The sequence below is a fragment of the Apteryx rowi genome, unplaced genomic scaffold, assembly GCF_003343035.1.
Source record: "Apteryx rowi isolate R43461 unplaced genomic scaffold, aptRow1 scaffold_241, whole genome shotgun sequence".
NCBI lineage: Eukaryota > Metazoa > Chordata > Aves > Apterygiformes > Apterygidae > Apteryx > Apteryx rowi.
Window position 1 is genome coordinate 898,509 of NW_020448764.1, and position 24,637 is coordinate 923,145.

The 24,637-nt window shown below is 42.8% G+C and overlaps 1 protein-coding gene across 12 annotated transcripts; it reads left to right on the forward strand.

Annotated features, from left to right (window-relative positions):
- Positions 1–56: 56 nt before the first annotated feature.
- On the forward strand, positions 57–15,711 carry PNLDC1 (PARN like, ribonuclease domain containing 1). 12 transcript variants are annotated; one of them, XM_026066518.1, is made up of 20 exons: positions 57–1,031; positions 1,948–2,007; positions 2,529–2,586; positions 2,724–2,797; positions 3,765–3,798; positions 3,954–4,077; positions 4,846–4,934; positions 5,259–5,359; positions 6,658–6,737; positions 7,751–7,888; positions 8,851–8,920; positions 9,207–9,292; positions 9,471–9,526; positions 10,727–10,791; positions 11,666–11,719; positions 11,937–11,979; positions 12,562–12,661; positions 13,140–13,315; positions 13,460–13,558; positions 14,114–15,709. In XM_026066518.1, exons 3-20 carry the CDS (start codon positions 2,537–2,539, stop codon positions 14,184–14,186), a joined length of 1,512 nt encoding a protein of 503 aa, XP_025922303.1. In that variant the 5' UTR covers positions 57–1,031; positions 1,948–2,007; positions 2,529–2,536; the 3' UTR covers positions 14,187–15,709. The 12 variants fall into 12 exon arrangements, with proteins under 12 accessions (XP_025922303.1, XP_025922304.1, XP_025922302.1 ...); XM_026066519.1 differs by lacking the exon at positions 1,948–2,007 and having other exon boundaries at positions 57–457; positions 862–1,031; XM_026066517.1 differs by lacking the exon at positions 1,948–2,007 and having other exon boundaries at positions 57–1,022.
- The last annotated feature ends 8,926 nt before the right edge of the window (positions 15,712–24,637 follow it).

Below are 24,637 nucleotides of genomic sequence, written 5' to 3' on the forward strand. Positions count from 1 at the left end.
GAACAGATTATTTTAAGGATAGAATTGTTGTCATAGTCTGACCACTGGTCACTCAGACAGCAGAATTTATTTCAGTAACTGCTGCATCAAGATACCATATAGTTGATTTAATGCTAGAAGTCTTCAATTGCTGTGATATGATGAATTATTTCTCTTTAATGTTTGTTTTTGTGTTCCTTCTAACCTGAACTCTGCAAGCAGTCTAACTCTAGCAAAATGCACTCATTAGGTGAATGCCTAGAATATAACCACATTGTGTTTAATCTACTTACTGTATAAAGAGTTAATTCTCCCAACTCATCTTTGTAGGTTTCTTGCAAATCTTTTCTAAATGTTTATAACTCCCAGGTCTAGGAGTGAAGTTGCACTATGACAGCTGCAGGGAGTAAGATGCCTCTTCCCATTTTCTTGTCTGTGCTCAAGAAATATTTTGCCCTCTTGGTCAAAGAACTATGCTGTAAGCTTGTTTGCTTGATTCATTAGCAATGCTTCCAGGCTATGTAATCCATGTAACTTTATTCCTTAAAAATGATTGTGCAACTGGTAGCATTTAACACCTGTTCAAAGAGTCCTGAGTGGTCCGTGTAACTCATGTACCAGTCTTGCCTGCTACCAMGTATTTGCAAACTTTAACAGATATGAAATAAACTAGAGAGGTGTGCCACTGAGTAGAATGTACCCTGTAAGGTGAAAGTTCAGCAAAGCTGTTAGGATTAAGTAGTTAGCATTAAGCTGATTCTTTAAAAAGCCCCACTGTTTTTTACTTAAATCATGGCCAGCTGGTACTGTACTAGAGCGTTCATAGTACTTCATAATTCAGACTGCATTAACCTTTGTGTGATCTTTATCATCTTGAAATAGTGATACCGAACAAAAAATGGATCCAGTTTTCTGTGTGAATGAAAGCTTTGAATAAGAAGTGGAATTTAAAGGCTTGAGCCTTTCACATTTTGAGTTTGAATCTGCCAGTCTGCTTTCAGTCTCCTTTTTACCTACCTGCGGGCACCTGTTGCTCCCTTACGGTGAGAAAGGTGAATTCAGGATTCCTGTGGGTTGTGCTTTCCAGCAGTGGCTTGGGCCGTTTTTATTTTGTCTTTTGTTTTTTAAGCGGTGGGAAGCCAGAAAAGGCGGGGCAGTACCGCACCTGTCGCCCGGCCGTTGGGGCGGGGCCGCGAGGCGGGAAACCCCGCCGGGGGGGGGAGGGGGAAGGGAGGAGACCCCGCCTCGAGGCGTGGCGCGGCGCGGGGCCGAAGTCGCGCCCTGATTCGCTCCCGCGCGGCCAATGGCGGGCGGYGGCGCGGGCGGCGGGCGGCCATGGATGTGGGGGCGGCGGGGTTCGAGCGGCGCTTGCCGCGCCTGCGGGGGCGCCTCCGTCGCGCAGCTTTCCTGGGTGAGCCGCGCCCGGCCGGGCCGGGCCGGGGCCCTGCGGGCGGCGCCGGGCCCCCGGGTAGCTCCGGGCTGGAGGCTTCCCCTGCCGCGACTCGGGTCGTCCCAGGGCGCGGGCGGCGCGTTTCCGGCGGGGAGGAAATGCGGCGTCTCTGCTGGCTGTGTCCTGGCGTTTTCTCTGATGCGTAAATGAAAGACTAAATCCGCTTTCCAGCGATAATGCGGAAGCGGAACTAATATTAAGAAATGTATTTACGCTTAGCTAATGGGAAAAAAAATCTTACAAGGGTGTAAGGCTGTTTTTCAGATTTAAAGCCATAGCCTTAGGAGAATATTAGAAGAATATAGAGGTATGGAAGGAGGCTGGTTAGGTGTGAAAGCAGCTCGTGCTTGGCGGAGATGCCTGAGGGAACAGGGGAGAGAGGAGGTCTTCGTCCGTTTATCATCGCAGTTCTGACCTGGAAAGCCCAGCACTTTGCAGCTGCCTGCCTGCCTTATTTCTACCTATTTTTTCCTTTGCTGTAGCTGCTCTGATAATACTGCCGCTGTCTTTCCCAACAGAGAAGCGCTCTGGTGATGGAAAGTAGTGACAAAGGCATCAAATTCAAATGTGAACACAAAGTATGATTTTTTTTTTTTTCAGTCAGATATCCCATGTTAGGAATTTGTGTCACCTCTTGTATAAGTGGAGAAAACCAGTCAGTTAGTATGAGAACAGCAAACATTGAAACGTGCTGGGATTTTAAAGTGAGTACCAGAGGTGTCTGTTGGAAAGCAAGCCCTCACTGTGGTGTTGGTCTCAGCTCTCTGGTTTTTGAACTCAGTATGTTAGTTGCGAGAAGGGCGGGCATGTTTGTGTATAAGCCTATTTTCAGGCATTAGCAAATAAATTAATTTTTAAATTGTGTGGCAGGCTGCTCCTCAAAAGGATGTTTTTCTCTCTTCCATCTTGCTGAATGGATTAGGGAAGGGATGGGAAAATTTACTTCTGCACTAGCTGATCACTTTTTCTTTTGAGCTTGGTGTTGGTGGGTTTGACAAAGAGGCTACAGTGAGGAGAAATATTTCAGAGACTCATGTTCAGAGGCTGGTGAAATGAATGTTTCATATTTCAGATTTTTTTTTGTGTTCTGTCTCAACAGGGCTTGATATGGAATTTACAGGCTTACATTCAGCTTTCCCACAAAATAACAAGCCAAGGTAAAGGTGTTGCACTTGAAACATGAGAAAGAGTTGCTGTTCTAGCTTTGCGAAAACAAATCGGTGTAATTTAAAAGTTTTTATTTTTGTTTCCTTTCTCCCACCCCACACTTATTTATTTATTTATTTTTTAATAGTCTGTTTGATTCCCCGGCCGAGTGGTATCTGAAGGCCAGACGGAGCGTTCAGCGCTTTACAGTTAGTCAGTTTGGTAAGTGCTGTGCCTGATGGGCAAGAGAAAACAATCTCCCTAGATCCCAGTTGGAGCCAGCCTTTTGCCAGTTGATGAGCTCTGGGGGTAGTTCTGTTTTGAATTCTCTGTTAGAGCCATTTGTTTGCTATGGTAGTTTTTTTTTTTTTTTTTTAAACTGATGCTTAATCCTATCAACTCTTTAATACTGTAAGTAGTCTAAAGTCAGGTGGGCCATATGCTTTTGGCTGGTTTAAAATTGTTCCTATTTAAAGATTACAGCTACAAACACAGGGCTTTTAAAACCATGGATAGCAAGCTAGAAGGAGGTCATAGTAGCTTTTGTTCAAGGCTGTGTCATTGATATGGCATATGAGTAAGGGGACTATTGGAGATGAAGAGCTGGTATTCCTCGTATTCTTAAGATTTAAAAAAATCAACAAGAAAGGGCCTTTGGTGTGGGGCAGAAGGCTGTTGACCATTTTCATATAGAACTAGGTAAGGTCAAGAACCAGCTCCAAAACATTTTAAATATTCTTCAAAGCCTTAGGCCATGGAAGGTCTTAATGTGCTTTTTAGGGGTTATTATGTAAACAAGGACCTAAGTAGTGAAAACCATGTTTCTGTCCTCTGTTGTACCTAGTTACTTCCAAATGCTTGTGTAGTGTAGCTGGATCCACTGACCTTTGTATGTGTGGTTGGAGACTTTTGTCASTAGCTTACCTCTTCTCACTCATTGCTCAGTTTTATTTGCTGCTTAATAAAATTTGACTCCTCTTCCTGCTTAGCCCTAAAAAGTTGTTACTGCCCAGCTGTCAGGGAGCTGGGGAGTGACCTGGCAGTTGCTATTAAGATTCCAGTGTGGCATTAGTGAATGAAAAACATGCACCCCATTAGGGCATTCCCACATCCATTACCTAATTTTTACAGTACCAGTAGGCATCCAGCTCAACATTGCCATTCCAGCTCAAGTTTCTCTTTCATGTAGGACTGGCGATATTCTCAAATGAAAATTCAAACAAGTAAGTAAAACGCATCCTTTCCCCATAAGCTTGCAGTTTTCTGTTGTAACGAAGATAACGCAGTTGAGATTTTATGGAGAAGTTTCTTGGGTGGGGGGGAGGGTTATGCTGTTCCTTGTAATTGTCCTCTAGAGAGATTTTTCCTTTTGTTGTAGGTATGTGGTGCATTCATACAACTTCTTTCTCTTTCCCTCAACATTTGGAGTTATGGATGCTGAATTCACCCTCTCTGCATCTAGCATTCAGTTCCTGTCTCATTATGGCTTTGACTATAATAAGGTACATAGTCTCTACAGCTTCTCCTGTAACTACAGCAGAAGTTAGAATTAACATCCCCAAATGCTGTATTTCTGGTTTAAATATCTTCTTGCTAAGGTATGTATGTGATGACTATGTGGTCTATTATCAATAGGGAGAGCGAGCATTGGCTTCAGGGCTGCTACGGAGGCAACGACCACRTCTTTGTCAGCCTAAGACGGATTTCCCTGTCCTTAAGGAAGAAAGCCCATCTCTAGTGGGCTGAGAAGAGCAGTTGTTTAACAGACCCTGCTGGGGTACATGGACTGCCTTGCTACCCCATCATGCTAACTTTACTAGCCACTAAGATGGGGAAGTCTCAGTTTACCTCCATTTGATGTACTCCCACATTTCCCATAAAAGTCAGGCTATGCCGTCACATAACAGCACTGTTTAGCAATTTGGACAGGAAACATCACGGTATCTTGATATTTTTGAAGTATCTCATTAAAGGAAAGGTAAAAGCAGAGCAAAAAAGAGTCTGATTAGAGCTGACAAAAATCGTCTTCCTTCCTCCAAATACAAATACATCTTCCTTTATGTAAAAATACATCTTGGGTTACTTGCAGGCTTTGAACACCTCTGACGGGGGGGCAGGGAGGGTTCTTCTGAAGAGAGTGTGTTGAGAATGAGGAACATCAGCATCTCCCAAATACATGCCAATTTTAGACATGCCTAACCAGCTTTTCTGTAATTTGATGCAAGAAAGTCCAGGGGAGAATAACCAACTTGGGACTTTTTCCCCTTCAGTTCCTGAAAGATGGAATCCCATACATGAATGAGTTACAGGAGAAGAGCCTTAGCCAGCATCTTTTGGCAGGTAGCTGGAAAGTCTGCAGGTGAGCATTCCCCAGAGAGTTGCCTCCTATGCTGACTCTGTTGGCAGCTCACCTTCATTCAGGTCATATTTTGTAGAAATACTAAAACTTGTTGATCTGATTGCCTTGCTGTCAGCTGTTCAGCATGCAGTGGTCTCTCCAGAGAAGGGCTAAGATCACAGGATACAATGTGAAAAACTGGGTGAATGTTTGCGAAATGATGCTTTTGCATTCCCACATTGAGAGCAAGGCATGAGGCTCCCTCTGTAAAGAGCTTTTTCTCTCTCTCTCTCTCTCTCTCTCTCTCTCTCTCTCTATCTCCCTATCTCCCTGATCATGCTTCAGTGTCCTGGACAGGGACAAGATGAAGAAGGCTATTGATGAAGTGACATGCTGGATAGCAGCAGCAGAGGAAGAGGAGACTATGATTCTGCAGGATCTGAGTGGTATGAAACAACATGCTTCCATTAGGCACCTGTGGGCCCTGAGCGCCTTCATCACTTTTCCTGAATGTCTAGGGGTGGCTACTGTCCTTTGCCTGTTCTGGTAAACTGGTCTATTTAGTGTGAAAACAGCTGTTCCCATCTTGTCTTTACAGCTGATGGCCCCGTCTATATCTCTGTTCCAGTCAGGCATTCATCTCTGGGGTCTGCTCTTCTGCTTTCTTGGGGCAGTTGATCTTCCTGTAAAGGAAGTAGATGACTGGGTGCCTGGAGGAGGGGAGCTTGCTTTGTGCTAACCTGCTTCAATTTCATGCTTCTTCGGAGCAGCAACTGGAGAATTTGTAGTTTCCCTGAGTCTGGAGGACTTTAGACTTCTGAATCCTGGGTGGTCTATTTCTTGTTTGTTTCCTTCCCCTTACAGAAGTGAAAAGTGACTCTCCATCCAGAGTTAGTTCTCCCTTATGTGCAGCAGCAAGGAGCCCCATGGACCTCAGGAGGAAATAATGCCCATGGGGATAAACAAGCCACTCACAGGCTGTGTTAGCTTTTGGGAGCAAGAAAGCAGAACTGAGGAATTTCTGTGTTGTTTTGAGGGTGTTGCAGGGCAGGGAATTGTAGCAAGAATACTTAGTAGGTTTGCACATAGAAACCAAATCTTTAACCTCTGCGTCAAGGTATGAAATAGAGACAAGGTTAGGAAGAACTGAAAATATTTAGGCTTTTCTACAGTGTGTGAAATGGAAGGGGGTGGGGAAGTATGCTCAGTTTATTTTAATCTATCAGTTGTAATAGATGCAACACTGATGTGTCAATATGGTCTGGTAACAATGGGCACCTGTGACAGAAAGGGTATCTATTTAAGTAAGCAGTGAGACTGATTAAGGTGTTTCTTTGCATGTTGCAGTCTGCTCAGAGGAGGACTGATATTAGTTTCTTATCAGCTGTGGGGGGGCAGTGCATTGGTACCTGTCATCTGTGCTTGGCTTCTGGATGACTCTGAGACATTTCACAGACACAGCCAGAGTTTTTCAGAGCGCTCACAACAGTCTTCCTCCCTCTCTTTTTCAGTTTGTCTTTTTCTTTCTTCTGTGTCCTCACCAAAGCTTACTCGCTTGAAATTCTCACTGTGATGTTTTTCCCTTATTGCCATATGTATGAGAATTTACCAAGATCRTATATTCAGAAATATTTTCTGTGCGCTGACTGAGAAACATCCGTTCAGTCTTTGTATCTAAAAAAATGATTTTCTGAACAGGCTTCTCTGCACCTCTGAAGTTTTTGTTCCTCCTTTCTTGTCTCAGGCATTCAGATGTTTGAAGTTCAACTGGTTCTGAGGCGGGCTCTCAAAAATGTTTGGACACAGCCTCTTGGAGACAATGAGGTGAGCTGAAAACTAGGACCTTTGGAAATAGGTTTTCTATCTAGATAGATATAGCTGGCATTCCTGCAGTCTGAAATATGTTGCTTGTACTTTTAAGGATAAGGGTCCAGGAGGAGGAGAAGAGAAGATAAAGGAATGTTCTGGGAAGTGTTGATTCTGGATCCCTTTTCTTGGGATCTCACAAAGTTGAGTAACTTTGGTTTCTGTTTCTCCTGTAGCCACAAAATGTCTTGAAGTGAAAACACTTATTTTTAGGGCATTTCTGGAAGGACTTCCTAAGTCTCCAGACTTTGTTGGATCTCTCCTTCAGAATCTACCTACAGAAGACTGTATTTTTTAGCCTTTTTTTTTAGTGTTTTTTCATTGACTTTTGAGTTTTGCTTTGAAAACTTTCACTCTCTGTTGTATGACTTGTTTTTAGTGGGATATGCCACCTTTCATCTTTAGATTGCTATTTTAAATGTGGTGCATTTTTTTTTTTTTTCTGAATTAAACCTATGGCTGTGGACTTCTCAAAACATGTCATGAATAAGATACCGGTCTGTTGCTTAGAATTAATTACAGAAATCTTTTTTGCATCAGTACTGTTTTGGCCTGATAAGCAGTGGCAACAGAGTGGAAGGATTTACCCAGCCTTCTCACTTGAAGCACAGCCTTTGAGGATTCAGTTTGTGTGATTCCTCTTTGTTTCTCTTATTTCAGTGCCATGGATTTGTTATCATAATAGCATAGAGTTAAACTGGATTATGTCCATTTGTGTTCCAAGACATCTATGGTAGCAACCATCCTCTAAAGAAGAGACACATTAGCAATATACCCTTAGAGCAGATTTTGGAGCACTGATGTTCAGGGAAGAAAAGTGAGGCAATCCTGAAGTCCCAGGGGATGCAYTGTTTTTCCATCCTTGACAGGCTAGAAACTGAACTTGTGTCCTCAGCATTACTGAACCCCAGTAAGCAAGATACATGCTACTAGTAGGGGAGGCTGAGAGACTCGGTAACTGTTCTTTTCAGGTGATGGTGAAAAAAGTGAGTCCGCAGCATCGTTGGCTTCTGGAGAACTCTTCTCACGACTCCTGCCAGAAAGAGCTCATTCTTATGTCTGCCCGGGGCTTCACCAACCTCTTCCAGGCACTTGTTAAGGCCAAGAAGGTAAAATGCCTCTTTTCAGTTCTCATGTCTCTTACTTTTTCCTTTTTTTTCATTTTGTTTTTTTGTTGTTACACTGAAGGCAGGGGGGTTATAAAAGATAAGTGCTCTGTATTGAGTGACTTGACTCATTCAGTGTGTGAATGGCTGTGCACTGGCTTCATCACCTCCTTTTCAGTTGACGATAAAACCAAGCTGAATTCTTAGATTGCAGTCATGGTCAGAAAAAAAGGCTGTTAAACATAACATCATCTTGCTGATCAGGTCCTACTCCCAAAGCATGCTCAGAATTATTCATCCAACAGTATGTTTTCCAGCGTTGCACCTTTGTTACTCCTGCAGACCAAGCAAGACCAAGGGAGAGGGAGCCAGAACCCATTCTGAAAAATGTTTCTTAAATGACTTTAGAAAATGTAGGTGTTTGCAATGTTGAAAATCATTGTATTACACCGCATGAGCCACCATCTGAGAGCTGAGCAAATTATGCTTTGCAATAATTGGCAGACAGGCTTATTGGACCACCCAAACCATTAGTCTGATTATATGTGGCAATTCTTATGTTCTGTATGCAGATTATTGAATGAATTTAAGTTTTGGAAGTCTTTATAGTTGCTGGGCAGTCAAAGGCTCGCTCTCTCTCCTTGTGAGTGAGCCTATAAATCTGATCACTGGAAGACTTTACCTGGGTTCAGCTGAACAGACAGACCACACCCGTGGCTCCTTAGGTCCACTCAAAACAGAATGCTGCTGAAAAATACCCTCTTTGGAGAGACAAGTCCGACTTCTTGAAAGCACTAGCCCTACTGTGACTCTTGCCGCCTGAACGACTGTTGAGTGAGTATGTGTGGATGCTGCCCAGGGAATGAAAGGATTGCAGCTGTTGAACTGGTTTGAAGTTTGTTCTCTCTGAGCTGTTCTGCAAAGGTGCGCTCCAATGGGCTGTTCTGTTTATATTCTTCCTGTAGCCCCTGGTGGGACACAACATGCTCATGGACCTTTTGCATCTTCATGACAAGTTCTACAAGCCCCTTCCAGGTAATGCTGTACCTAGCCGCTATCCCCAGTGGTGGTCTGCTAGACTGCTGCCTTTGCAGTAGGGATGGAAGAGTCAGCACAGTGGTCATTCACCACCCCAGCCACCTGCAAGGTTTGGCAAGTAGTGGTGCTACTCAGCTACCTCTTCTGATCTCTTACTGCTGGAGCAGTGCCTCATTCCTTTGACTGCCCCTCCCCTTCTTATTCATATGAAATATCATTGGCTTTTCCTCAGTTTCATGATGTCTTTCTCCACATGTGTTTTGCTTTCTTATTTCTCTGTCAGAAAGCTATGAGGAGTTTAAAAGGAATATTCACAGCCTGTTTCCTGTTCTCATAGACACCAAGACTGTAACAAAATCTATCTGGAAGGTGAGATGCAAAGGTCTTTTTTGTTTGGAGTTGGTTACATAGTTGTGACCGGTTCTCAGTGTTGCCATTAGACATCCTGATTTCAGATCTCATTTAACGAATTAGCAATAACAGAAAATGAGCTCACTCACCGCAAGGACTGTCTCAGTTGATTTTCTAAAACGTTATTCTTTTACAGAAATACCCACTTCCTCGAGTATCTAATCTTTTGGAGGTGTATGAGGCTTTGTGCAGGTAAGTGCAGAGCTACAAGAGGCTGAATAATCCCTTTGTTTTCTTGGGTAAGATGTTTCCAAATCAGTCATTTCATATATTCCTACTTTCCTTCCTTCCAAATGTTATTCATTTTTTTATTCTTGTTTTTCTAAATTCAACAGCACAAACTTGCTAATCATTCTTATAAATTAATTATGAAGTAAATTATTTTTTCTAAAAGCCACTTCTCATATCACATCATTAGGGGTCTAGAGTTTATAAAATATATTCTGGTCTGTATTCTATAATAGAAATGTGTCAGGTTGGTTATGTATTGAATGTCATTGTAGAGAGATCTGGATTCCAGAGTACCAAGCAGGGCCTGGGAGCTTCATTAATGGGTTTCCATCCTGATTTCATTGGTCTCAAGTTTGGCTTGTAGATAGCTCTACTTCAGAGTATGTTGCTTATGGCCTGTTATGAAATGAGTAGGTATTCTCCCTCAAGTTCTCAGTGAAAATACATCCTAATTTCATATGTCAGCTCCTTGGAAAGAACTGCTCATAGTACTGAGCCCAATGTAGTAACTAAATACAAGTCAAATGGAGCACATCAGTAAATATGTTTTCTCAGGAGCTTAGACATGATGAGGTAGAAGATTCTTCTTTTTTTTAGAGTTGTTCTGTGGATGTAAAGTCAGTGCTTATAAAAACAGTGCTGGGATTCTGTTTTTTTTTGTTTTTGTTTAGTTGGTTGGTTTAGCAACTTCAGACTGAAGATGCTTGGGGTTTTTGTTCTGCTTTGTTCTTTCTTTTATTTCAGTCATTCCATGGTACCTATTTATTATTCTATCCTCCAGAGCCCCCCATTCAAATAGTGTTCAAATGGAGCCATCTAGTCAACCCCTTTTCCTGGCATTGTCCACTGTATTGATTTTTAGGTTAATTCACATTTTTGTAGGAAATTAGAACAGATTTGCTGCTTAATAGATTTGACTGGGGGGAAGAAACTTGAGGTAGTGTGTAGGAGTTAGTTTTCAGGAAGGAAACTACTAGCTAATATTCAGCTAAGTGTTGTACCTTTTTTGTAGGATACTACCAAAATTCCTTTAAAAAAGTTTTAAATAGCTTTTTCTAAAAATGAAATCACAGACAGCAGGAAAGGGTGGCAMATAACTTGTCTTCTCTCTGACATACTAAGGAAAGAGAAAAATTTGACACATCTGCTTGTTTTCGGCAGCAACCTAAATCCCACAGATCCAACATGCCCAGTGATTGTTCTTGCAAGTGACTGCTCAAGATATGGTACGTTCCTTAGGCATGTCTTCAAAGACAGGTACCTAAAAGGGTTTTATTTTACTCTGTGGATATCCACATTCAAAGCATGAGTGAATGTCAGGCTTGTGGTAAATTTGCACAAAGCTTCTGATGTGCATCTTTGTCCAGGCCTAAATCCTGCCCTTCCACAATGTTGTGTGCTGTGCATATCCCCAGCAGCCACCAAGCATACTGCAAAGCAGGATGCAGAGGTCTGCATTATGCTGCTAGCAGAAATGACATTTGTGCACAGTTGGGCTGAATTTAGCCGACCTTGGTGCTGTCAACAGCCCTTGGAAGGTGCAAAGCCAGGTAGGAAGTGGTGGTCCCAGAAAGGAAAGTAATGGGAGCAAATAGGAGGCAGGTCCCAGAAAGCAGCAGGAGCTCTGTGGCTCGCATGAAGGGTTAGTGGTGTTTGTGCAGGAGGACGCTTTCAGTGCTTTTTATGATGCTTGCTGCCCAGACAGATGTTTCTTGTCTTCTCCAGGCTGCATGGTATCATGCAGTACAGAGCCTCCTGCATACACTTTGAAATCGTTCCTATACCATCGGTAACATACAACTCTGTTCTAGATTTTCATAAAAGATAATTTTATTCTTTATCTGCATCTTACTAAGCTTTTCAGCCGCTTGTGTAACTGCTGCTTTTTTGTTGACATCACTTTAAAATTTGTGGTGGAAGCATAGACCTCTTATGGGGTATGAAGATTTAAAAGGGAGGAGGGGAACAGAGCTGAGGGAGGGGGGGGAAAAAGACAAAATAAAACAGTAGATCTTAAGATTGTAAGGATTCTGTGACTGAGCAGTTTGCACAGTGTGTGAAAGGTCTTTACTCCTTTTTGATTTTGTTGGATACTTACAGCTGAGAAGAAGTCTCCTCATGAGGCAGGCTATGATGCATTTCTCTGTGGCTCAGGTAAAATGCTTCTAAGCACTTCTCAAAAGTTTGTGTTGGAACTCAGCCATTCCTTTCCTGCTCTGTAACTTTATTGACTTGATGGTAAGTAATATTTGTTTATATACAGTCTGTTCTTAGCAACTTATCTGCACTTCAGTGAGTTTTTGCTTTTTGTTTTCATTTGTTATGTCTTTATGACTTTGTTCTGATGCCACTTCATTGTTCCTCCTTCTAGTTCTTCTGAAAGTAGCTCACTTGCTACTGTGCAGATCGACAGGGTGAGTGATGTTTAAATGCTTATTTTTCAAAAACTTCATTACATGGATGGATCTTATGAGAATCAGCTGTCAGTTTGCTTTGGATAACTTTTTGTTTTGCAGTCTGGCTTTGCTTTGGAATAGGAGAAAGTGTTATTGAAAATGTCACTGTTCTAATTAGATTGTGATTTTTATAAATCTGAACGTAGCAGCTTTATGTCAAAGCTGACATTTTCAAAATGAAATCAAGGGCCATGAGATGGCTTAGAGGTTGGGAAATGACATCGTGAATCCTATTTATCCTTGAACAAGCTCTCTGAAATTCAGTTCACGTGGGTAAGGTTCAAATCATTTTCCATTCATTTCCATTTTTGAGATCTGTATGATGATCAGTGACTTCAGTAAAGTTCCTGGCAGACAACTGTTCAGATTCCTTCCCTTTGCTTGTAACTTTTTGACTTCTGTAGAGGATACCAGTACTTGTAATACCTGTTCTATACCCAGGGGGGCTGCTGATGTCAGGAGCTCTGTGCTGCAGAGGTACTGTGTAACAGTGCAGCTCTGGAGAAGCAAAACATTGTTCCATTTTGTTTTCTTGCTTAGCGTTGCAGCAGAGGCTGATCCTTCTTTCTCTGAGTATCTCGGCGCATTAGTCAAGTATCTGAACAAGGTGCATTTCATCCGAGGTGGCGTTTCAAGCATTGTGCGTATAATTGCAGCTCTGTACCAGTTTGTGGGGTGTGTGGGTCACTAGCCTAGATGACGGCTTTGTTAGAGGAGGAAAAAATCCACTAGTGCCTAGGCCTACCTTGGCAGAAGTTTTCTCCATACAAATGGCACAAAAGACCTTTTGAAACAGCAAATTAACTGAATTTTGCCTTATGAACTTTAYTGTCACCCTGAAAGATGGCATCAGCCAGCTTATGCTGCCCTAATTCTCTCTGCTCTGTAAGACAGCTTGATGTTGTTCTGGTTGTTTCACCATGGTAATCGTGACAGTTTTGCTTTTGTGATTCATGTTTAGAAAAATCCTGAGACAAAAGAAAAATAGCCTTGCACAACAGCTGTGTTTCACAGCCTGGCTTATGTATGCATGCAATGTGTTGCATGTTTTCGAATTATGTTAGCAGTGTTTCTATATTTCCAAACTCAGATATTTCTCAAAATTCTGTATTTTCCAGAATTTTTCTGGAGTAGATGCTCCTTGCCGACGTTCCCCTCTCTTGGTTGTCTGCGTCCAAGGTTGGCGAGGGCTGAATGAAAGGCATATTTACCAAGAGTTAAAAGCTCTTTGTCGGTTTGATGTTAAACGTCTTTCAGAGAACCAGTTCATTTTGCTCTCCAGTAAATTTAAGCAGTAAGTGACAAATCTTCGCTCCAAGCCTCCCTCTCACCCTCTCTTTTCTCTGGCAACTCTTAGGAGAGGAATCTCTTTGTCTGACTTGTGAGAGGCTATAAGCAGCCTGCAAGTCATGGCTAATGACAGCTGCTCTTGTTACAGTGCCAGGCTTGCTCTGCAAGATTATAAAGATCACCCTAATCTGCAGATTTCTCTCTATCGCCACTGGAGGCACTCTCCACACGTGAACTGCCTGTTGCAGTAAGTTACAGCAATGACACGAATGGTGAGAGGAAAGCACTTTCTCCCGAGTACCAGAGCCCAGGCACAGAAGCAGCCTGCTGCTCTTCTGCAGTGTCCTTCTGGAGGACAAGGGATTCGGGAGCAGGTTTGCATGCTAACCTAGGGTGGGTGCTCCTGAGCTTTCACCTCTGGACAATGGGGCTTTAATCTTGATCTTGATTACCAGGGAAATGTTTCCTCATGAATATCACAAAACTATGTGCTATCATCGTAGACAGAGGGTTAACTTAATGAGGTGTAGTGCTAGCTCTAATAAGCTTGAGGAGAGGGAGGCAAGTCTCCAAGTGTGGGGTGAATGAGTTTTTTAAAAAGCCAAGCTGAAAGCTCGGTAGCAGGAGAGAATTGCAGATTCAAAGTGCACATTCAAAGTCGATGAGGCAGTGATGGTGATGCTGGTGAAGGGTGAATTGCTCACATGACACAATTTGGAGAAGAATCCCAGTTCTTAATAAGTACAAAATTAATTCCTAAATTTAAGTAGTCTAACTGTACTTTATCATTTTTGCCCTTTAGAGTCTCCAGTATTGTGGCACTGTGGTCTCTCTTGGCCTTCATACTTGGAGGAGCTCCTTGCCATTCAGTGTAAAGAATTGTTTTAGGGATGAGAACTGAGGAACACTGATCTTATTTTCTGTCTGTTTATCTATGTTTTGTTTTGTTTTTTCTTGCACAATAAAGTATGAGCACTAATAGTATTTCAATTGCCTTCTTGCAAACCTGTTTCTAACGAGGGTGCTGTGGTTTCCAATTAGTGTTATTCTGTTAATCTGCTAAAAGCATAGTCCCCTCCTGAAGAGGAGGAGATGGTATTTTGGATGACTCATTTATTTTGATCTTCTATTGGGTCTTCACAGCAATTCTTAATGCCAATTTGTTTCCAATGCTTGTGCTGCTTTGTAAAACACGTTTTTGTTAAAGTTCTGGAAATTATGAAATGAAAGAAACTATTTTTAGCTTCAGTTGTAAAGCAGGGGAAATATCACTGTTGACCAAATAGAAATGGGTAGAGTTGATTGAGAAACCACTCTTGAGGCTCATGAAAAATTCTGGGGAATAGTAAATACTTTGCAGTGCTGTGAGTGTTGTACATTTCAGTGGTGGTGCAGCTGAAGATAAACACAGATAAGTGGCATGTATTTGCTTCCAATTTGTAGAACATACACAAGTCAGGTGAATTGGCACACATCTCTGCCTCTAGTGCACAGCATTTGAGCACTCTTCTATCCAAAAATATCACGAGACATTTGCTTTGCTGATCTGTTTCTCTGATACAAATGGGGTATTTGTCAGTCCAGGGACTCCTGTCTTCTCCTGAAATTTCTTCTATGAATTTCCTTGTCTCAGAAAAACCTGCCAATCTGTGATTTCCAAATAGTGGTCCCTAGATTTCATCAGTCAGCACCTACCTGAATGGGACCCACAGTCATGTAATATGTAGAATCTGCCTTTAATTGACTCTAAAATGGAAGCTGCTGTAAAGAACCTTTAAGCAGCAACACAGTATTGCAGTGGGTGTAAGGGTCAAATGCTTTCTGCTGCTAACAGTTAGCTGCTTTGCTGCTCTTAAGGAGAAAAGGGCAATGTATCTTCAGATGTGGTTCTCAAGTTCTGCACAGTTTGTGGTTTACAGCTCTTATTTCATAAGCTAGCTCTTAGCCAGACAAGTAACTGACTTCTGGCTCTTTTTTTTTTTGTGTGTGTGTGTGTAACCCCTTAAGTACTGAGGTTCTCTGTGGCAGTGTTCCTCTAAAATACCAGTGTAAGTATCTCCCTGTTTATTATTTCTATTATGTTTTTCTGTCTCTTTAGCATCACTACAAACCCCATTGTGTGGAGAACACAGGCTCTGTGTGTTTGTGTGGATTTGTGAAAAGTTTTCACTGGCATTTACGTGGAGCTGCCTTGAAGAGGCTGTTATGCTTGATAACTAATCCCTAAATCCATTCCCACATGTAATAAATTCTAGCCAGCATAGAATATTTGTAAAGCTGAGCATCGCCTGATGTTTTGTTTCCTAGATAACAAAATGCATTCAGGTCAGCACTGCGTACTTCCTGCAGCAAGTACTGCTCCTCTCTGCGAGGAAGACAGGACTGGTGCGAAGCACAAGAAGCAAGTGCTCTAGCCACTGGGCACTGAACGGTGCTTGACTAATCAGTGCTGTGGATTTCCCATAACCTCAGGCTAAGCACAGACCACTACTGAGCTGCTTTTTTTTTGGGGGGGGGGGGGGGGGGGGGGAATTTGGTGTTCTGACCCAAGTTGTAAGCAATTGCTACAAAGTGAGAAAAGGTAGGTGTACAGTGCAGCAAAGAGTAGAGCGTGCAAGAAAATAGACTGAAGGGACAGCTGAATGTGAAAGCAAAGGAATGACAGAGATCTGCCTTCATGAGAGAATACCAGATGATTCAAATTAAGAAAGATATGGTGGAGAGAGAGGTTTACCTTCATAGGATGCATCCCATCTCTTTAAAACAAAAGTAAGTATTGCTGTTAGGTGGCTTTCCTGTAAATGGTAGAGCAAACCTTAATAAAACCATGGCAACGTTATTTGGCTGGGCCTTATTGACACCAGGGTTAGTGACATGAAACTAGTTTATAAAATAGCACCTAGGTTAGAAGCTAATTTCTTTTAGAGTAGCAGAATATAATTATTGTTCTGCCTGCAGGAACACTTCTCAGTCATTCCATTTCTGTCTAAGGCTTTTGATCATGAGTTTATTCTACCATTTAAAATGAGTTGGGCCTAGCTGCATTAATCAGGCAACACTTAAAATTAAGAAAAGTAGGGTTCGAATTACACCACAAGTTGATGAAATTACTTGTTCAGAGGTGTTTGCTCCAGATCCCTTACCTGTGAATTAAGAATAGTTATTCTTTCTTTCTCTTAATGAGGTCCTACAGTGAAAAAGATGGTGTACATATATCTAGGAGAAACTCATTGTTTTTATCTGATGGTTTTCTAATGCTAAAATGTGGTATTTGTTGCCACTGGCATTCTAGTGAYGAAGCAAAAGACTGAATGCATGTGAAGAGTGAATCAATTACTTGTGGTTGTGTCCCCTTCGTAGGCAATGAAGAAGTTTGCATGCTGACAAATGAGGTTTGTGTGCGGTGACTCAGCAGGTTTATGTTACTGCTGACATTGTGCGTTGTTTTTCCCTCGAAGGAATTAAAATGAGGGAAGACTTCAAAATTGGACTTCAAAATTGCCTTGCTCCCTGCACTTAAGATGAATAAAAACTTAAATGTGTGTTATTGCTGGCATCATGTAGCAAGGGCAGCTAAAGAGCATAATAGAGGGGAACAGCAAAATCTGAAGGGCCACTGCCAATTGCAATGTTTGGAGCGGATTGTTACTGCATTTTAAGAAAGAGGCTGCTTTGAGTCACAGTGACTGTTATAGGTGCTCTAATGAGTAATTATTTTTAAAATTTTCCTATGAAAATATTCTTCCGGAGATATGAGTTGAGAAACATCATACCCTTGTTCTCTGGGGCACTAATTCGGCTAACTACTTTAAATTTTGGGAGAGGCAACCACGATTGCATCTAACCTTTAGGATCTAGGGATCATAAAGATATAGAGGCTGTTACATTTGAGAAGCACAGTAAGGGAGTGTTAAGGGAGCATGGCCTTTGATTTAAGGAAATATAAATTGATTGTCCTATCTTTAAATTTTGCTCCCTTTCCCCCATTTTCTTTTCCAAATGATGAATTAGTTGATGAATTAGTTCCCTCAGTAGTATTCTCTCCCCTGGTTGACCCCTTAAAGAAACATGCTTCACTGTGGGATAAAGCAGATATCCTTTCACCCCTTTTGGGAAACGTTCCATGGGTCAGACTGTACCTTTTCCCTTTAAGGGAGAAACATACCTCATGTAGTGAAATAGTGTAGTCAGTCAAGAGATCTGGCTTTCCTGCATCAGAGCTGGGAGAATTTAGATTAAAAATAAAAATAGCTTTTGATCTGCTAGATATGCCTACTATAAATCAGTTAAGCTTACATCCAGAATAAATACACAAAGAATAAATAAGAGCAGGTTGAATATATTGTGATCTCCCTCCTAGGGGACAATTTTCAGGAAAAAAGTTGCCTGTTCATAATAACCTAGGGTCACTCACTGCTCAGAGCCTTTTAAAGACATCAGTCGGATATACTAGCAGTCAATTCCCATAAAATCAGTTAGCTGGGGGCTAGTCTAACAAATTAGAGCAAACTTTCAGCTGTGGGAACGGATTCACAAGAGATGAAAAGTTTCTCTGAGCAGCTGTAGATGAAGATAAGATCTCCCTGAATGTGCTTGTGTAGCCATTCTGACCTCAGCTGCTGCTTTTTGCTCCAGATTAGGGAACTGTTATTTGTTGRAGCTGGAAGTGTCACAAGTGGTTCCGGTTCTGTGTGTCCCTACATGTCTTCTGCAAGGATTCTTTTGAAGGCAAGTCATGGTGGTGCACACCTGCCTTGTAACTCTGGCTCTGAAGAGGTGAATGTCAAAGTTGCTGCATGGTTCTGAGGACTGGCAGATGAAAATCAAACCTGTCACCTTAAGACAGTAATAAAACCATAACAAAGTCCTTAAGAGCAGTTATACCACACCTGGTTGTCAGCTCTGAGACAGTTAGAAAGTTGCATTTTAGCTTGTAAGGCTAGGAAGGATAATCGCAACACTTAATGAAACAAGATGTTAGAATTTAAGTTGTGAAAGTCCTTATTAAAAGTATAAGCCTGCAAATGGAGTGTTAAAGATCAGAATATTCCTATTTCCAAAGGATGTTTTGACTTGTAACATTTTTTTTAACATGTTCAAGATTAAATAAGTGGTTTTTTAAGATTGTCTCTTTTCCAGTGAGAATCCTCTAAGGTCGTCATCTCGTGTAGAACACCCAGCATACAAATCTTGCAATGGAGGAACTAAGCATTGTCTCAGATTAAAAGAAATTCCATCAGGCCAGACTGTCTTTGAGAAATTTTATTTTTATCATTAATTTAGAAAAAACACCGATTACACAAAAAAAGTCTGCAAATGGTAAAGGCAAAACTCTCTCTAAATATTCCTTAAAACAACATTCTTGCTGCTCATGGCTTCAGTGGAGATACTCCAGATTTACACTAATGTGGAGAAGCACAGAATTCACCTCTCTGTTAAAAATCAAGTTATTCTTTTTTATACAGAAGAAAATTTTATGTAGTCCTATGTTTTTCTAATGGTGTGAATTAATGCTTCTTCATTATACATTTACTCAAAATACAGCATAGCTGAAAATCTTCATGCCTATTGGAATGGTGAGCTTACCAGTATCTTGCTGGAAGAATAAACTAAAATAACAGCAGGCTAAGTGCCAGTGTTGCTCGCCTGCTTGATGGTACATAACCTAACAAGCAAGGATTGTTCTGCCTGTATCACAGCATCGTAGTTGAATCAGAACATTATGCATTAAGGAAATTTCTGTATGCCTTAGAGCTTGTCAGATGACAAGGGAATACCCTGTTGTACAACTGCTCAGTTTATGTATTTTTGTATTGTTCTCTGCATGCAGATCTCTGACTTGGAGTTTGTGGTTTTAGGTCCCTTCACTTCCTGGGGATCCTTCCAACAGCCCCTCCCCACCAGCTGCTCTAGTCTCCACTGGAGAAAACAACCCCCAGAGGACTAATCAAGGGGACAGTGCATGAAATGCTGTGGCCATAGTTCTTCCAGCACCCCTTCTGTGTGTTTATACCTGACCTGTGCCTATGAAAGGCCTTGCACATAGGGACCTTCAGAAGGGAAGTGTTGTGTCAGCCCCATCCCCTCTGTAAGGCAGGTGCTTTAAAGAGAATACAGACATTGGGGAGAGCACAAATCTCTATCTTTTGCCAAATAATCATTATTTCTGAGTAATCTAAAAGCTATGAATTAGAGCTGTGCTGTAGGCGTAACACATCCCATGGTGGGAAGCAGGCTCCAGCAGCTGAAATAGCTGGCTTGTAAAGCCACCTCCGGGATTTTTCCAGGCTTCTTAAGTGAGCCCTGGGGGTGAGCTGCCCTAGTGCATGTATGTGAGTGCTCTTCAAACGACTACTGTGGCTGAGCAGCAGGGAGGAAGGGAGGCTGCCTCGGAGCCCTACCTGCTGCTCCCTAAGCCACATGGAGCCTGTGGGGCAGAAGATGGCTGGGATAGGCAGAAAGGGGGGCCCCAGCAAGGACAAAGACTGGAAAGAAGATATGCAGGTAGGGGTGACAGAAAGATTTTTGTTTTGTTATGTGTTTTTCCTAAGGCCCCTGAGGGATTGAGTTTGTCACAAGCCAGGAGGCCATGAAAAGTAGAGGAGAAGCATCATATCTCAAAGATGGGGGAGGAGAGGGTGTTTGTACTGAATATCTCACCCAGCTCATCAATGTTTTGTCTTACTGCAGATGTTACCTCATTCTAGTTTCTGTTTTAATAAAACCAGCATTTGAAGTGCTGTGTGGATACCTTTGGTTTCACCTCCAGGGAGAGAGCACTGGGGCAGTCCCAGCTCCAAAGTTCAACCTCTGACTGCAGGCAGGGGCTGCTCTCCTTTAAGTGTGGGCACCACATGCAGCAGGGCTTGTGCTGTCCTTCAGGCATCTGCCCTGCAGCTTGGGCAGCTCCTTGGGGAATGAGAGACCCTGATCCTCTCTTCAGGGGCTTCAAATGCGTCTTTCCCATCAGCGTCCTAACAAATAGGYGAGGAGTCAGACTTCCTCCTGTGACTTCTTCCTAGCCAAATGAATGCCAAGGGATGGACAAACTGATGTTTTCCCAGTGGCACCATTTCAAAGCAGAGGTGGAGAAATCCCCTGCGCCCCCCTCCTCCCTGCATAGGACAGCCAAGGGCTCTCTGCGGACATGGGAGCGCTGGGTGTGTACTACTCAGAAGCAGAAGAGGTGATTGACACTGGCCTTCCTATTTCCAGAGCGAGTGCGCTACCCCATAGACTTATTCAAGACCATCTCTAGCCAGGTTTTAAAAGAAAGTGGCAACAGCACCTCAGTTTGTAAAGAAGCCAATTCCCATGCTGCAAGTTAGGCTTGTTTTTAGCGTGTCTGTGTGATTGAACTCTGCAAGATGTAAAGGTTACTATGTAAGAGAAACATATGGTGTTCTGTGAGAAACACATCTAAGTAAAAAAGAAAAAAATGTATTTAAAACATTAAAAAAGGTTATTTAAAACCACTCAGACTGGACCCATTCCCACTCACTGCCACCCCTGGAAATTCATCTGTGTTTCTAACAGCTGTCCCTGAGTGCGGGACATACCTTTGCTTCAGAAGTTAATGCCCCAAAGATTTTTCTTATGCCTATGAAGAATTGGGAGCTGCCTTCAAATATAACATGTATCTAAAAGTAGAAACTCAAAATTCAGAGTGTTAAGTGCTGTATAATTGCACTTTAAAATTACTCTAACTCAAAGTAGTGAAAACAGTGAAAGAAGATTCAGCAATCCTCATTTTGTATTTTGAAAGAATAAGAACTATTTTATTTGTTCCATAAAACTTGGCACTAGTGATTAGGCACAAATATTGCACGTTCCAAACTTGCTTTGAAAGATGCTGCTAGAAATTTCTGCAGCTCCAGCTTTTGGACTAACAAAGGGCGTGCTGGCTGTCATTTCTGACTGTTTAACAAACTGCTCGCTGATGACTGCAGGCAGCATAACCAGAAGAGGCAGTCCATCACTTGCTCACTGGAAGTGGTTTGTTTCATGTATACTGTGCATGAAATGCATACAACAGACTTTGCCACTCCTACATAAATAAGAGGATTTACAAACCCACAAGGTCACGCAGCTGCCTGCAATGCTTGAAACCTGCACCCTCCCCTGGGATGCAGGGCTGGAGCAGCTTGATGTAATTGTTCCATACAACTGCTGGGTCATGGGAACCGATGCCACAGGAGACACGCTGGGCTCCTGGGCCTCCCAGACCATCCTGCAGCATCTGGCAGCTGGCAGCCCCCAGGGGATGGGCAGGGGCTGGCTACACAGTGAGAGGTGTCTAGGGGCTATGTGCAGCTGGAGGCAACCCTGCGGAGGAGGGATGCTTTTACTTCGCAGCTTGGGCTGATGAATATCATACTTAAACCATAACTTAGCACACCAGAAGAGCGTGGTGACAGGGCACAGAAATGGAACTGGAGCTCTTTCCTAATCCCATAGGCACCTGTCACTATCTTTATACTCCCAAATACTTACAAAACTTGGCTGGCATCTCTGATTCCAGACTCACTCCCTGCTGAGCTTAGTCTCCTCTATCTGTGTGCTTCCAGTGATGTTATGGCTGCAAGAGGCACCTGGGGAACAAATTGCTCCTGTTCGTAGCTGCTGGTCCTTGCAGGGTCACTGTGCTGAGGGATGCAGCACCGAACAGGGGGCAGGGTTGTGCTGTGTGAGGCACTGCTCCATCCCCTTGCTGCAGGCTGTTCCCAAGGAGCATGAGCTTGCCTTTCTTGTCCTTCCCTTTCTTTCCAGCTGCTGCCCCCCGCCAGGTGCCAGGGCCACAAGTGTAGGAGAGAGGCTATCCGTGCCTCCGCTCAACCAGGGAGAGGGACTGGGACAAGAGGAGGATTTGGAGAGGACGGCGCAGGAATAGGTGTGAGGGAATTGGAGATGACATGGAGAGGGTTTGCTACTGCTGAGCTGCAGGGGGAAACTGGGATCCAGCCCAAGGCTGAAGATTTTAGCACCCTCATCTGCATGTCACCTCCTCCTTGTCAAAGGTTACCACTTCTCTCAGGCACTTGCACATTCACCCTCTGAACTGCTTCAGGCAAAGAGAAGCACCAGCATGCAGACCACCCAGCCCGGTTTAGGAGAAACCGGTTTAGGAGAAACAGGCAAGAGGGCTGGAGCAGCTGATGGGGGGAGATGRCAACCTGCGGCAAGGGGCAGCATCAGCAGCGAGAGGCCGCAGCATGTCCAGCTACTCTTGGGAGAGGATGTGTGTCCTGGCCGACAAGGCAGCCTGCCCCTGTGTGCTTCCTGTGGGCACAGGCAATGGGTGCAGGGGAGAAGGGAGTTGAGACGCTGAGCCCAAGACCACACAGTGGCTCGGTAGACAAGGCAAGAGAGAGAAGCCCTGTTTCCTGCAGCACAATACAGTACAGTACCCCATCTGTTAGCCACGCTACTGCACTGTTTGTGTAACAGTGATAGGACAAGGCTGTAGAAAAATGCTTTAAAAAGGAAAAGTACACTATTTGTTTTTGCTGGGACACAAGAGATTTCACTGTCACCTAATGAAGGTTTCCAAACAGAAGGGACAGATGCAGACATTTCTGATGCTTTGTGTTCCTATTACTAACTCTTCACCAATATTTTAAATATAATTTGTGAAACTAATTGTAAAAAATGTATTCTTGATTTGGCAACTGCTTATAATAAGGACTGCCCATGAAAGCCTGTGATTGCAAATTATACTCTTACTTCCTTTTCACACTTGAATGTAATTGAGTTTTCAACACTGTAATACTCCCATGTGGGAGTTCTAAGTCTGGGATTCTCTTTACCTTACTAACTTGTCAAGAACCTGATACAGTACTCAGCGTCCTAAACTGTCATTGCATTTGGCATAATAATAGGCTGCTCAGTGAGAACTTCTTTATGGAAGAATTAGTTCATTTAAAGACATGGAACAAGCTATCAGGGAGAGGATAACAGCTTGAGAGAAAACTTTGATGTATTCCTGGGGATAAGTTTAAGGATCCCAACAAAAAAGGAAGAAGAACAATTATTTACCACTACTCTTCTTCCTTTTCACCTGATAAATAAAACCAGATTTATTGCATTAGATGTTTCTATGTACCAGAGGTTTTTTGCATGTTTTGTTTGCATGCTGATAGGATCACTTTGAATTTTGTCTTGCCTGTCTTAATTCCTAAAGGTGGAAAAAAGATGGAATAAAACATTTTCATGAATATTTTCCTTATGAAACCCTTGGCACTGGAGAATTTGAATAGAAGCAAGAGTGAGTCAGTATGTTGTATTAAGCTGGTGTATGTAAATTAGGAATTTTTAAAATTTCTTTTAAAGAACACCTTTCAGCACACACACAAAGTGCAATCCATAATAGCAGCAAAATCTACAAGCTAACAGTCTGGGAACAATTGCTCTGAGATTAATTTAGATGATTTTAGAGACACAGCAGTTGGCATTTGTGATAGAGGTGATAATGCTGTAATTCAAACTAAAATTACTGTCTGGAGCAGGGTGGAAGAATTAACTAGGGATGGAAGTTCTGTCATAACACTAATCTGAATCCATGGTATTTACTGTCCATGGGAGTTATGAACTTTAGTTCCCAGGCTTATCCTATGAAAGCACTGCCTAGGTCTCTGTTGAAGATCACAGCTGAGATATTGGAGGTAGAATGGTTGGGTAATGAAAAATCCTCTGACAATGGTTCATTTCTGGCCATTGCTGCCTCTGCCTGACTTCATTCTGGAGTGTGGACGAGGCTCCAGGAAGGACAAAGCACAAAGTGTATTACATCTGGCAAGTGCACACACGTTTGAGAATATGGTCACGATCCACAGACTATGCTGGGAAATGTTCTGAAATCGATGAGATCAGTTTCTGTGGGTCTTATTCAATCATGCCACAAGCTCTCTTTACGCAGGCAGGGCAGGATTCTCTGCAGAGGTACCCAGAGGCAGACGCGGAGGTCGCCGTCCCCACGGCTGTTCACAGTGGGGGAGGAATGGCATTGTGTTGCTCCTGCCTGCCTGCTTGGGTGTGTTTCTTGGGGTCACTGGGCAGCGTTCACCGAAACAGGAGGTGGAGGTGCTTGAGAGGGGGGAATGGCATAGTGTCAAGTTAAGCTAATCCCTGTTTGCTCCTCAGTTCTTCCTTCTCATGGTTCCTCCATCTTCCTGCTTCCCTTCTGTATGCATGGCTCCTTGCTTAGCACTGTGGCTCTCTGTTGCTGCCTCAGGGATCTGATTTTACTTCACAGAATCACACAGAATCACAGAATCGCTGAGATTGGAAGGGACCTCTGGAGATCATCTAGTCCAACCCCCCTGCTCAA